General features: G+C 37.3%; 1 protein-coding gene across 4 annotated transcripts in view; it reads right to left on the bottom strand.

The window, feature by feature from the left end:
- Positions 1-14,402, bottom strand: part of TMEM131 (transmembrane protein 131) — a 252,616-nt gene that overhangs the window by 180,901 nt on the left and 57,313 nt on the right. For all 4 annotated transcript variants that reach the window (XM_003909005.4, XM_009184705.4, XM_009184706.4 and 1 more), the window contains exon 2: positions 1,077-1,138. In XM_003909005.4, the coding sequence (XP_003909054.1) occupies positions 1,077-1,138 (62 nt within the window). The remainder of the gene's footprint in view (positions 1-1,076; positions 1,139-14,402) is intronic.

Raw genomic sequence — 14,402 nt, 5'->3', positions numbered from 1 at the left:
AAAATGTAATCTAAATTTATGCTAAAATGCAAATAAAAACCTTGTTCCATGTCCCTAGTATGATTATTTTCTCTATTGTCTTGATCTTTTCCTGCCTTTATTATAAACTGCAGGAAATATTTTTCCAAAATTGTTTAGGTCACTCAGTTATAAATAAATTAAAAATACCACAGGTAGTATTTCATAATAAAGAGACTAATCATATCTGGAAGGAGAACACTGGGATTCTCGTGTCAGTCCCAGTACCAGAAAGTCATGGGATCTTGATCACCTTTCCTAACCTAAACATTGTTTTCCCTTGAATATAAAACTAATTGAAAAATTATCAGTCGTGCTAGCAAACAGCACATTACTTGAAAAACGAAAGTTATCATTACAAAGTTACTAAGAAAGGACAAGCACAGAATATGATAAAAGTTTGGAAGAAAGGAGAAAACACCTAGCCATAAGAAATCAGAGGGTTCGTGAAGGTGGCATTTACTCTCTTTCAGCTCTGAAATTCTCAAACTCATTTTTAGCTGGGAAGCCTGAAATAGGCTTCATGGTGATATCTGAACTAGGTCTGAAAGGAAGGACAAGATATATATTGGATTACGCTTTCAAATTTTATATATACTTAATGATGTGACTTAGGATAGCAAGTAGAAGTACAGTACAGGTGAAATCTATAGTACTTATCCTCTCTAGAGAAGTTCTCTTCTAGATAAATATTTTGAGATCCTCCATCTGAATTCACACTCAGAGAACCCCTGCTCCTGATCTGAAGAGAACCCCAGGTCCTGATCTGACCCCTTCCCCTCAGATCCACGGGCACAAACACTTGCCACAGATTGATGATGTACTTATTTACAAGCTTTTAATACCACAATGAGTTTGCATTTTAAAGAAAGATTTAATCTAAAAGATAACTCATGTAACTACGGAGATTTTTATATTATTAAAGACTCTACTGACCTATCTTCAAAGCTCATAAACCAATTACATTTCAGATAAACCAAGTGCATTTTTAAATGAAAAATAATAACCAGATATTATTCAAGGCTTAACAATAACTTTTCAACTTAAAAAAAAATTACCTGTAGTAGCCCTCCATCATCAAAACGCAGTACTTCTATTATGCTCTCGGACTGAATGAATGCTGTGAAGAAAACAAAACATGCCATCACTTACAGGAACATAAATTTGATTTTCATAACATCTTTGACTTTAAAGTTAATTAACATAATTTTATATCTAAAAATGGACTGCTTAATGGTGATGGTTAAAAAGAAAAATATGACTAATACTTCAGAATTTTATAAACTAAAAAATACTTTAAAATAAAATAAAGCAACTTCAACAACCTACAGGCTACACGCATCAACTTCAAAATATCCATTACTGTTATATTATGAGAAAGCACAAAACAGTCATATTCAACAAGATGCAACTAATTATTTTCCCTGATAGATTAACTGAAAATATCAAAAGCATATAGAAAAGATCACTACAGTAGTCTGTTTCCCCCAAGAAATGATCAGCTGAAATTCTGTATTACTTACTCTTTGTAGTGATGATATGACCTGGGATCTACAGTCCAAGGGACTTGGGGAGGAAGTGGGCAGGGAAAATAGCAAGATCATTCTGATCCAAGAAACAGCAACGCAAAGGTAATATATTTAAAAGCTAACATAGTTATACCACACAATCTGGCAATCATGCTCCTAGTATTTACTGAACTGATTTGAAATCTTACATATAAAAATCTACATACAATTCCTTAAAGCAGCTTTATTCATAATCACCAAAATCTGGACATAGTCAAGATGGCCATCCAAGGTGAACAGACAAACTGTGGTATGTCTATACAATGGAATATTACTAAAAGAAAAAGCTACATACTGTATGCTTCCAAGTACATGACATTCCGGAAAAGGCAAAATTATGGAGACAGTAAAAAGATAAGTGGTTGCTAGGAGATCAGGGGGCGATGGGAAAGGTTCAATAAGTGAAGCACAAATATATTTCAGGGTGGTAAAACCATTCTTCATCAAATTGTAATGGTGGATACAGGACATGATGCATTTATCAAAACAGAACTTCACAGCACAAAAAGTGAACCTAAAGATATGCAAATTTTAAAAATAATTTAGGAGGCTGGGAGACTCCAGGATGGAATGCATAATATGACAAAACAATTTAACTGTATTACAAATGAATGTATCAGCTTTACTGATGCTGGGGGAGAGGGAAGAGTGCTCACCTAAGTAACTCTGGAAATGAGTAGAATCTGCAAGACTAAAGGCGAAAGAAACCATAGATATGCACTGTATTCGAGTTGATAATGCTTTTTCCCATGGGAGTTTGGGTTAACCATTCTGATGCCACTATGCATGTACACTGAAATCGAACAATTAAGTACACAGATGGTAGACACTGGGAGCCAGGTGTCTCACTGTTGGAATAGCAATTTATACAGAAACAAGTGGGGAAGCCAAAATGATCCAGGTAGTAATGGTTGAGTCGGTGATATCAGTATGAATTCATGTTTAGTGAAACATATAATTACATACATATAAGAATATTTATAAATGTGTATATTCATAGGTTAGTATACATACATGTATTCCCTTGCTCTGTCAGCTCTAAGGGCCTAAAGCAATGACATGCCAATAGCAAAGAACGTACCTAGAACTCAGATCTTGTGTTCTAATATTATTTTCCAATAAAAGAAACCAGGGCTTCCTGGAGCAATGACTGATTTGAGGTCAGGGGCAGGAAATACACGAGATGAGAATGGAGCATCCCATAGTGCCGGAAAGTAAACAGAGAAAACCACCCAAATCCTACACTGGTGGGGACAGGGGAAGGAAGGTAAGAATCAACAGAAAGAGCTCCCAAATGACCAAAGCTGAAACAATCTGAGCAACAAAATGAAGTAGTACTAGATGTAGCCCAAAGTATAAAATAAATATCCATAAACCCATACTGCTGTAAATTGCTGAATAAATGGGAGAAAAGGGACAAAGTTCACATGCAGAATTTCAACTTATGTGATATTTCATTTGGCTTAATATGGAATTTACTGACTCCCATTAGCTGGTCTTTTGGAATTCTGGGAAGACACTCACTGTCCCACACATGCACCTGGCTGTTCCGGTATGACAAAAGTGGACAGTCAAGCCGCAGAATAACACACTAGTTAATTAGGTTACATTACCTAGTTGGATGTTTTTTCTGCCTGCCAAGCATCCTTTTCTCCCTCGTCCAGCAGTCACATCCTGATTTTATTTTGGGAAAACTCCTGTCCTCCCTTTCCTGTGTTTCTCTTCAATGACAGTGCCAACCTGCTCTACTTCCATTCACGCCCTACCAGTCTGTGGCATATAGAGAATATTCACTAAATACTGAAAGCATGAATGATATCCTACCTTCTTGCTCAGGTACAATAAGCACTGGCATTTGTACTCACTGATGCAAATGACCTTTTTCTGGTTATGTTATCTCTAGTCCTGGCTTATAGTGGGATTTCATTATCAAGATCAGAGCTAATGGCTCCAACAGAATTACTGACACAGTATACTTAGAATGTCTCTAAGTAAAGTGATAATCTCTTTAGAAGAAAGGACTATGAATATAAAAGGCTCTGCTCAGCTCTCCCATCCCATTCCTCACCTGTTCCCCCCACTTTTTAACACAAACTGAAATTTCCCAGGATCCAGAGAATTTTTTGGTTATTCCCTACGGAACACAAATTTATTGACATAAGAACACAATAAACTAACAAGAAATAACTGAACAGCCAGATGCTCACAATGTCAAAGGGCCTCTAATTAGAAACTTTGTCTAACTGGCAGAGGAAACCAACAAGAAACACTGGAAACGAGCTACAGGTGGCTGCTATTAGAGTTCCAATAGAACGACCACTGAATGAGTTCCCACCATCGAGCCAGAAGAAATGTCGATCTAACTGAAGAGAACTACACAAAGGCAGTAGTTTGGGTACACTGCATTTTAAATTAGAAGCTTTAAAGATATATATATAAATTAGGAGCCGGGCGCGGTGACTCATGCCTGTAATCCCAGCACTTTGGGAGGCTGAGGCGGGCGGATCACGAGGTCAGGAGATCGAGACCATTCTGGCTAACACGGTGAAACCCCGTCTCTACCAAAATACAAAAAATTAGCCGGGCGTGGTGGCGGGCGCCTGTAGTCTCAGCTACTCGGAAGACTGAGGCAGGAAAATGGCGTGAACCCGGGAGGCAGAGCTTGCAGTGAGCCAAGATCGCGCCACTGCACTCCAGCCTGGGCGACAGAGCGAGACTCTATCTCAAAAAAAAAAAAAAAAAAAGAACATATATATATACACACACACACACACAAATATTATATTATGAATTATTAATTCATAGTTTTAAAAGTATCAGTTATGTTAAAAATATGAATGTTAGTTAAAAAGATTAATAACAGCAGCTGATTATAAAGTCTCAAAAGGAAAACACTTTGTTACACATCGCTGACTTTCCTTAAAAGATACAGAGATAAACAGGATTCAACTCTGGCATAAAACAAATTAACATATTTTGCTTTAAGCGGCCAATTATAATACCTTTCAATTATATGCCTAAAAAGCTAGAACACTAGCTATAGACTTAATCATTTCACATGCAAAGTTAAGCTATAAAATATATGTAACAAAAGTAAGTCATCCCATCTCCAGATTCAAAACCACAACTAGTAACAGCTTCCTCTCCTAAAAATATTTCCCCTAATTTTATGCTGTTAATGAATTCCAGAATTTCCTGATGTTCCCTAGTTCAAGCATCAACCAAATGTAATTGAAATAAAAATAACCTAATAATTACTGATTACTTTTATTAAAATTCAAACTAACCCTATGACACAGACATTATGATCCCATTTCAAAGTAAAGAAATAACCTGCTCCTGAATGACTACTGGGTACATAACGAAATGAAGGCAGAAATAAAGATGTTCTTTGAAACCAATGAGAACAAAGATACAACATACCAGAATCTCTGGGACACATTTAAAGCAGTGTGTAGAGGGAAATTTATAGCACTAAATGCCCACAAGAGAAAGTTGGAAAGATCTAAAATTGACACCCTAACATCACAATTAAAACAACTAGAGAAGCAAGAACAAATACATTCAAAAGCTAGCAGAAGGCAAGAAATAACTAAGATCAGAGCAGAACTGAAGGAGATAGAGACACAAAAAACCCTACAAAAAAAAAATCAATGAATCCAGGAGTTGGTTTTTTGAAAAGATCAACAAAATTGATAGACCGCTAGCAAGACTAAAGAAGAAAAGAGAGAAGAATCAAATAGACGCAATAAAAAATGATAAAGGGGATATCACCACCGACCCCACAGAAATACAAACTACCATCAGAGAATACTAGAAACACCTCTACACAAATAAACTAAAAAATCTAGAAGAAATGGATAATTTCCAGGACACTTACACTCTCCCAAAACTAAACCAGGAAGAAGTTGAATTCCTGAATAGGCCAATAGCAGGCTCTAGAGTGGAACCTTAATTAATAGCCTACCAACCAAAAGTCCAGGACCAGATGGATTCACAGCTGAATTCTAGAGGTACAAAGAGAGGAGCTAGTACCACATTCAGCTACTGAAACTTCTTCAATCAATAGAAAAGAGTCCTCCTAACTCATTTTATAGAGGCCAGCATCATCCTGATACCAAAGCCACAAGCGAGAGACACAACAATAAAGAGGTGCAGGGTAAAACATCCTGATGAACATCGTGCAAAATCCTCAATAAAATACTGGCAAACCAGATCCAGCAGCACATCAAAAAGCTTATCCACCATGATCAAGTGGGCTTCATCCCTGGGATGCAAAGCTAGTTCAACATACGCAAATCAATAAACGTAATCCAGCATATAAACAGAACCAAAGACAAAAACCACATGATTATCTCAATAGATGCAGAAAAGGCCTTTGACAAAATTTAACAGCCCTTCATGCTAAAAACGCTCAATAAATTCGGTATTGATGGAACGTATCTCAAAATCATAAGAGCTATTTGTGACAAACCCACAGCCAATATCATACTGAATGGGCAAAAACTGGAAAAATTCCCTTTGAAGACTGGCACAAGACAGGGATGCCCTCTCTCACCACTCCTATTCAACATAGTGTTGGAAGTTCTGGCTAGGGCAATCAGGCAAGAGAAAGATATAAAGGGTATTCAGTAAGGAAAAGGAGAAGTCAAATTGTCCCTGTTTGCAGATGACATGATTGTATATTTAGAAAACCCCATTGTCTCAGCCCAAAATCTCCTTAAGCTGATAAGAAACTTCAGCAAAGTCTCAGGATACAAAATTAATGTGCAAAAATCATAAGCATTCTTATACACCAGTAACAGACAAACAGAGAGCCAAATAATGAATGAACTTCCATTCACAATTGCTTCAAAGAGAATGAAATACCTGGGAATCCAACTTACTAGGGATGTAAAGGACCTCTTCAAGGAGAACTACAAACCACTGCTCAGTGAAATAAAAGAGGACACAAACAAATGGAAGAACATACCATGCTCATGGATAGAAAGAATCAATATCATGAAAATGGCCATACTGCCCAAGGTAATTTATAGATTCAATGCCATCCCCATCAAGCTACCAATGAGTTTCTTCACAGAATTGGAAAAAACTGCTTTAAAGTTCATATGGAACCAAAAAAGAGCCTGCATTACCAAGACAATCCTAAGTCAAAAGAGCAAAGCTGGAGGCATCACGCTACCTGACTTCAAACTATACTACAAGGCTACAGTAACCAAAACAGCATGGTACTGGTACCAAAACAGAGATACAGACCAATGGAACAGAACAGAGCCCTCAGAAATAATACCACACATCTACAGCCATCTGATCTTTGACAAACCTCAGAAAAACAAGAAATGGGGAAAGGGTTCCCTATTTAATAAATGGTGCTGGGAAAATTGGCTAGCCATAAGTAGAAAGCTGAAACTGGATCCTTTCCTTACTCCTTACACGAAAATTAATTCAAGATGGATTAGAGACTTAAATGTTAGACCTAAACGCATAAAAACCCTAGAAGAAAACCTAGGTAATACCATTCAGGACATAGGCATGGGCAAGGACTTCATGTCTAAAACACCAAAAGCAACGGCAACAAAAGCCAAAATTGACAAATGGGATCTAATTAAACGAAAGAGCTTCTGCACAGCAAAAGAAACTACCATCAGAGTGAACAGGCAACCTACAGAATGGGAGAAAATTATTGCAATCTACTCATCTGACAAAGGGCTAATACCCAGAACCTACAAAGAACTCAAACAAATTTACAAGAAAAAAATCAAACAACCCCATCGAAAAGTGGGCAAAGGATATGAACAGACACTTCTCAAAAGAAGACATTCATACAGCCAACAGACACATGAAAAAATGCTCATCATCACTGGCCATCAGAGAAATGCAAATCAAAACCACAATGAGATACCATCTCACACCAGTTAGAATGGCAATCATTAAAAAGTCAGGAAACAACAGGTGCTGGAGAGGATGTGGAGAAATAGGAACACGTTTATACTGCTGGTGGGACTGTAAACTAGTTCAACCATTGTGGAAGACAGTGTGGCAATTCCTCAAGGATCTAGAACTAGAAATACCATTTGACCCAGCCATCCCATTACTGGGGACGTACCCAAAGGATTATAAATCATGCTGCTATAAAGACACATGCACACGTATGTTTACTGCGGCACTATTCACAACAGCAAAGACTTGGAATCAACCCAAATGTCCATCAATGACAGACTGGATTAAGAAAATGTGGCACATATACACCATGGAATACTATGCAGCCATAAAAAAGGATGAGTTTGTGTCCTTTGTAGGGACATGGATGCAGCCGGAAACCATCATTCTCAGCAAACTATCGCAAGAACAGAAAACCAAACACCGCATGTTCTCACTCATAGGTGGGAACTGAACAATGAGATCACTTGGACTCGGGAAGGGGAACATCATACACTGGGGCCTATCATGGGGAGGGGGGAGGGCGGACGGATTGCATTGGGAGTTATACCTGATGTAAATGACAAGTTGATGGGTGCTGACGAGTTGATGGGTGCAGCACACCAACATGGCACAAGTATACATATGTAACAAACCTGCACGTTATCCACATGTACCCTAGAACTTAAAAGTATAATAATAAAAATAAATAAATAAATAAAGTAAAGAAATAGACACAGTGAGATATACTCAGCAAGGAAGTGGCTAGAGAACACTATGAATTTCAGCAATGTGAATCTATGCTTCTAAACCCATCCCTATTTACTTTCAAAATAAATTTTACAGAATGCTCATGACTAACGGCACCTTGAAGAAACCACATTTTTTAAATTGGGCATATATTTCTGACAATAAGTGAGGAAAGGAAGATTGATAAAGGAAAGGAAGGGATTTACATTTCTGGCTTTTATGATTCTACTCAAATTTACTCTGAAGCTGGGCTCCATAAGATCTACTTGAAGCTCCTCACACCGACCCACATCTCTGAGCTGTCTGTGAGTAACAAAGCCATTTATAATCTGTGTAAAAATGTCAGTGTGTCAGTTGTTGCAAAATAGGAACACTTGCTTTCAAAACAGAAGTTCACAAATTGTTTACTTCCCTATTTCATTTAGTTAAGATTAAAAATAGCTTCAGTTTAAAGACAAATCTTTGTCTACAAGTTTTTGTTTTTTCTTTTAGGTGAAGATATTTTTCTGAATATTACAACTGATGAATATAATTTGCGATTTTAATACATCTAAAATAACTCATGAAAAAAACAAATGCTGTAAATAACTAGTAGAAAAACATATGCCACATTGTGGGGGGTGGTGTCAGGCATTAGGAACCTAGGCTGTCATTGTACATCTTTACCTTCCAGCCTTCACAATCTCCTAACCCATAAAAGGAGAAGGCTGGAACAGTCAAATCAGTGATTTTTAAACTTTCTTCTACAAAAACCAGGAAGAGAAGAAAGGGCCACACAGGCAGGCCTCAGGAGAGTCCCCAAAGCTGTGTTACAGAGCCACCTTGCCTAGCATACTTTTGTTGTGGCTGGCGTCTTCTCCTCCTTCAAGTCTCAGCCTTGACCCCACTCCCAGTGTGACCCTCCTTGGCTTCTCAGAGCAACCCGGTTATCCTCTATTATATTCCCTATCTTAACTCTTATTACAACCTGTAAAAGTTCCTGGTTTGCTTGCCAACAATCTGTGCCTAGGAGCAAGTCTGAAAAAACAGAAGATAAGAAATTCTGGTTAAGATAATGACATTGTGCTTGAGCCCAGGGGGCAGAGGTTGCAGTGAGCTGGGACAGTGCCACTGCACTCCAGTTTGGGTGACAGAACAAGACCCTGTCAAAAAAAAAAAAAAAAAAAAGACACTGCCATTTTAGAATTCAACATTGTTACAGACATCAATATCTCATTTATAGTTACACTTGCTCAATATTTTGTTTCAACAAAGGGCTCAATAACAATTTTAAAACATCCTGGACTAGGTCCATATGGGTCCCTTCGAACCATAAAGACATTTTATGATCAAAGCTTTGCTTCTTCCCTCATTAGTTTTATTATCTGAAGAATGTAATGTATACGCGTCTTCTTGCCACATTAAAAGTACAAGGAAATTCATATAAGCCATATTCTATCAAGACCACTCAATATCATCAAGTTCCTAAAGAAGCTATGCCCATGTTGTTTACTAAAGACTCATAATATAATCCTATGTAATTCAGATGTGCAGGATACACGCCATGTTGTTTACTAAGACTCATAATATAATCCTATGTAATTCAGATGTGCAGGATACGCACCATGCATCTAAAAAGATGGGCCAGAAAGATTTTTCAAAATTCAGTTTATAGCTAAAGACAAAATACCATAATTTTCACCTTATCCTAAAGTATCTAAGTCATCTAAAAAGATCTGTAAACTTCAGTTATAAAATGTAGAACTAATGCTCAAGAACCACCAACTACTCTTAGCAGCTTCAGTATCAGAACAATCACTAAAACTCTGAAGCTCACACTGCAAATGCTCTAAACATTAAGCTATTATTGGAACTACAGCCCGTAACAGTAGGCCCTAGTCAGAACCGATATGATAAACCTAAATAGGCTGACTGTTAAAATATTTAAATGCAGTCATGTACCACGTAATGTTCTGGTCAACGATGGACTGCATATATGATGGTGGCTCCATAAGATTATAATACTGTATTTACTGTACCCTTTTCTATGTTTAGATACACAAAAACTTGCCATTGTGTTACAACTGCCTACAGTATTCAGTATAGTAACATGTTGTACAGGCTTGCAGTCTAGGAGCAATAGGCTGTATCATATACCTTAGGTATGCAGTAGGCTATACCACCTAGGTTTGTGTAGGTACACTCTATGTTAGCACAAGGATTAAATGGCCTAACACCACTCAGGATGTTTTCCACACTGAGTGATGCACGACCACAGTACCCAAAGTCTCGAAACAGAAACAACCCAAGTGTCCATCACAGATGAAAGGATCAACACGGCAGTTACATAATGAAATGTTATTCAGCCACAGAAAAAGAATGACATTCTGATATATGCTACAACATGAATGGACTTTGAAAATACTATGCTAAGTGAAATAAACTAGACAAAAAAAGGGCAAATACTCTGCTTCTACTCACATGAAGAATCTAGAATAAGCAAATTCACGGGGACAGAAAGTAGATTAGAGGTTACTAGGCAACAGGGTAGGGGGAAGTGGGAAAAGTGAGGAGTTGTGGCTTAATGGTTACTGAGTCTCTAGGGTAATGAAAAAAGAATGGTGGTGTTTGTATAACTTTGTGATTAATGCTACTGAATAGTACACTTAAAAATAGTTATAAATGGTGAATTTTATTCTACATACATGTTTTTAAAACCACAAAACAACTCATTAACTTAGACAAAAAAATAAAAAATATTACAAGTTGAACCCAGCAATGTATAAAATTATGCATCATAACCAAGCGATTTTTACTCAGGGTATGCAAGACTCACCCAAAATTCAAAAACTGATCATTGTAATTCACCCCATCAACAGGCTAAAGAGGAAAAACACATGATCCTATCAACTGAAACAAAAAGTATTTGACAAAACCCAACACCTCTTCGTGATAAAAACTCTCAACAAGATGGGAGAAATGTAGAACTACCTCAACCTCAACCTCTAGATAATATCCTTCTTACTGGTAAAAGACTGAATATGTAGGTCCTGAGACTGGGAACATATCAAGGATGTGGCTTTCTATTCAACACGTGCTAGAAGTTCTGTGGCCACTTTAACAAGGCAAGGGGGAAAAAAAGACGAACACACTGGAAAGGAAATAAAACTCCCTAATTGCAGGCTACATACTTGTTTATGTAAAAACCCCAAAGACTCAAAAAGAAAAGTCCTTCTTAAAGGTAATAAGTACATATAGCAAAGTTGTAGAATACAAGGTCTAAATCCCAAAATCCAGTACATTTCTATATACTAACAATCAGGATATGCAAAAATCAACATTAAAATGCCATTTACAACGCCATGTATGACTCCAAATAAAATGAAGTACGTCAGATATAAATCTAAGAAAGCATACACAGGATATATGTACTGAAATATACAAAATGCTGATGAAAGAACTCAAAGAAGATCTACATAAACAAGAAGACACACTATATTCATGGACTGAAAGACTCAAAATGTAAAGATGCTAATTCTTCCCAAATTGATCTGTGGGTTTAATGTAAAGCCTATAAAAATCCCAGGATGATTTTTTGTTGACAAGTTTATACAAAAAATTAGATAGGAATAAACCCTAGAATTGCTAAGAACAATCTTCAAAAATAAGAATAAAGTGAGAGGAATCAGTCCACCAGACAGTATGTCTTACTGTGTAACTTCAGTAACCACGGCAGTGTGATACTGGCAGAGAGATAAACACATAAATCACTTGCAGAGAGTAGAACACCTAGAAACGGAACCATATATGCCTCACTGGTTTTGACAAAACTGCAAAAGCAATTCATTGGAAGAACAGCATTTCCAACAAATAGCACTGAAGCAATGAGACATCTATAGACCAAAACAATATTTTTTTAAAGAACCCTGACCTAATCTTTACAACTTATACAAAAATCAACTCAAAATACATCACTGCTCTAAATTTAAAATGTAAAACTATACAACTTTTTTAAAAGGATAGAGGAGAAGATCTTCAGGATCCAAGGTTTGGCAGTGTTCCTAGAGTTGACACCAAAAGCACAATCCAGAAAAAAAAAAAAAAGATAAATTGTTGTACCTCATCAAAATGAAAAACTTTGCCCTTCACATGACCCTGTTAAGAGCAGGACGGGACAAACTATGAGAAGGTATAAAATATTTGCAAACTACATATTTAACAGAAGTCTAAAGATCTACGCTATATAAAGAACTCAAAACCAGAAAAGAACAATCCAATAAGCAAGGGAAGAGATGTTCAACATCCTTAACCATCAGGGAAATGGAAAATTAAAGCCACAGTATCAGGAGGGTGAAAATGAAATACTCATTCCTATCAAAAGATCAACATCCTGGTCGTGACTTTGTAGTATTCTTTGTCAAGATATTGCCATTGGGAGGAACCAGGTATGGGCTACACAGGATCTCTCTGTATAATTTCTTATACCAGTATGTGATTCTAACACGATCTCAATAAGAATGTGTATTAAAAAACAAAATAGCTAATGATAAATTCTGGTGATTATTTCTGCCTGCTCAACAGTTTATCTTCAAACTGTTTTTCTAATAGTGGTTCTTAAATGGGTTAATATTTATAATATTAAGATAATGAAATTTAATTTCAGGACCTACGTGCCATTATCAATGTTAATTCAATCAACTGAGTTGACAGCGAGAGTTGAGAATGGTTTGAAGAAACAAAATAGTACAGGAGAAGAAAAAAAAGCAACAGAGAGTACTGTCAGTGAAAATGGCAAAGTTAGGGACATTTGAAAATTCTAACAACAAGAAAATTGGCAGCATCAGAATAAACTTTCTAAGAACTCTGGCAATTAACCAAAAGCTTGCAGCAATCCCCAAAAGCTTGCAGCAATCCATGGAGTGTTAATGCATTTTTAAAAAGCTGAATCTCAACAAGAACAGTGAAATATGTGGCGTTTAACTTTTCCATTCTCATTCTCTTCTCTCCAGCTCTGTGACAGCACTATAACCAACAGCCCAGTCACAGTGAAAGCCGCAGCCTGACAGGCAGTAAGGGTGGCAGAACAATGCTGGAGCTCCTGGAAAGCCTCATTTCCAGAGAACTGTCTTTACCTGATGAGTGTGGTGAGTCCCAGTGAGGCCCCACCTGGAAGGCTATTTTTATTTGACCTGACTCAGAGCTTCCCCACTGTGAAAAGCCTTGACCCCGGTAACAGTTGTCAAAAACCTTTAGGGGAAATTTTTAAAAATCTGGCTGCAGAACAATGTGGTAGATGACAGTTGGGCCAAACAATAAGCAGACCCAAAAGTTTAAAAGGAAAAGTTGGGAATAAGATGTCCACGGGGCTGTAAAAAGTGTTGACACCTTCCTGCCAATCTAGAAGGTCCTGTGTACACATCGGGCTCTGGCTCTGCATGTGCTCAGAAGAAACCTGAGACATCCCTAAGCTCTCACACCTGGGGCTGACCCCAGGCTTTGTGCGAACAGGAGGTGAAGGCTAACGAACAGCTGTCAACTGCCTGGCTGAGTGTTTTGATGTGCCCCAACACACGTATGTGCACGCAAATACACAGGCCTCTCAACAAAGACTGGGAGAATTACTGGTTCCAGGTTTTTAAGGAAATCTCTGTTCGATCATTAGATGACTATGAAGCTCACCACACGGAGACTTCGGTAGCCATGCACCACAAATAATATAGATTTAAAATAACTTGTTCAGAAAGTCACTAAACAAACAGCAACAAAAACAACAACAAACCTTACGGAGGGGAAAATCTAATTTCCAGAGTTGCCACCTTATATGTTAATTGTCCAGTTTTCAACAAAAAATTGAGAGACATACAAGGACAAAAAAGTATAAAGGGACAAAAAATATTTAATAGAAACTGCCCTTGAGAAAGCCCAGGTTTTAGGATTACTAAATTTAATACAGCTTTTTAAATATATTCAAAGAACTGAAGGAAATGACGTCCAAAGAACTAAAAGTCTCACCAAATGGAGAATGTTAGAGAGAGAAAGAAATGATTAACATAACCAAATAGAAAAGTATAATAACTGAAATGAGCCCCTCCCACCACCAAGTTTTCAAAGAAATTTAAAGAAACAAGAAGATATGGCTCATACATAGGAAAAAAGGCCATCACCAGT

The sequence above is a fragment of the Papio anubis genome, chromosome 14 (assembly GCF_008728515.1).
Source record: "Papio anubis isolate 15944 chromosome 14, Panubis1.0, whole genome shotgun sequence".
In the NCBI taxonomy this organism is placed as follows: Eukaryota; Metazoa; Chordata; class Mammalia; order Primates; family Cercopithecidae; genus Papio; species Papio anubis.
The sequence above is the reverse complement of the archived record's forward strand: the minus strand, read 5'-3'. Positions and strand labels throughout refer to the sequence as shown.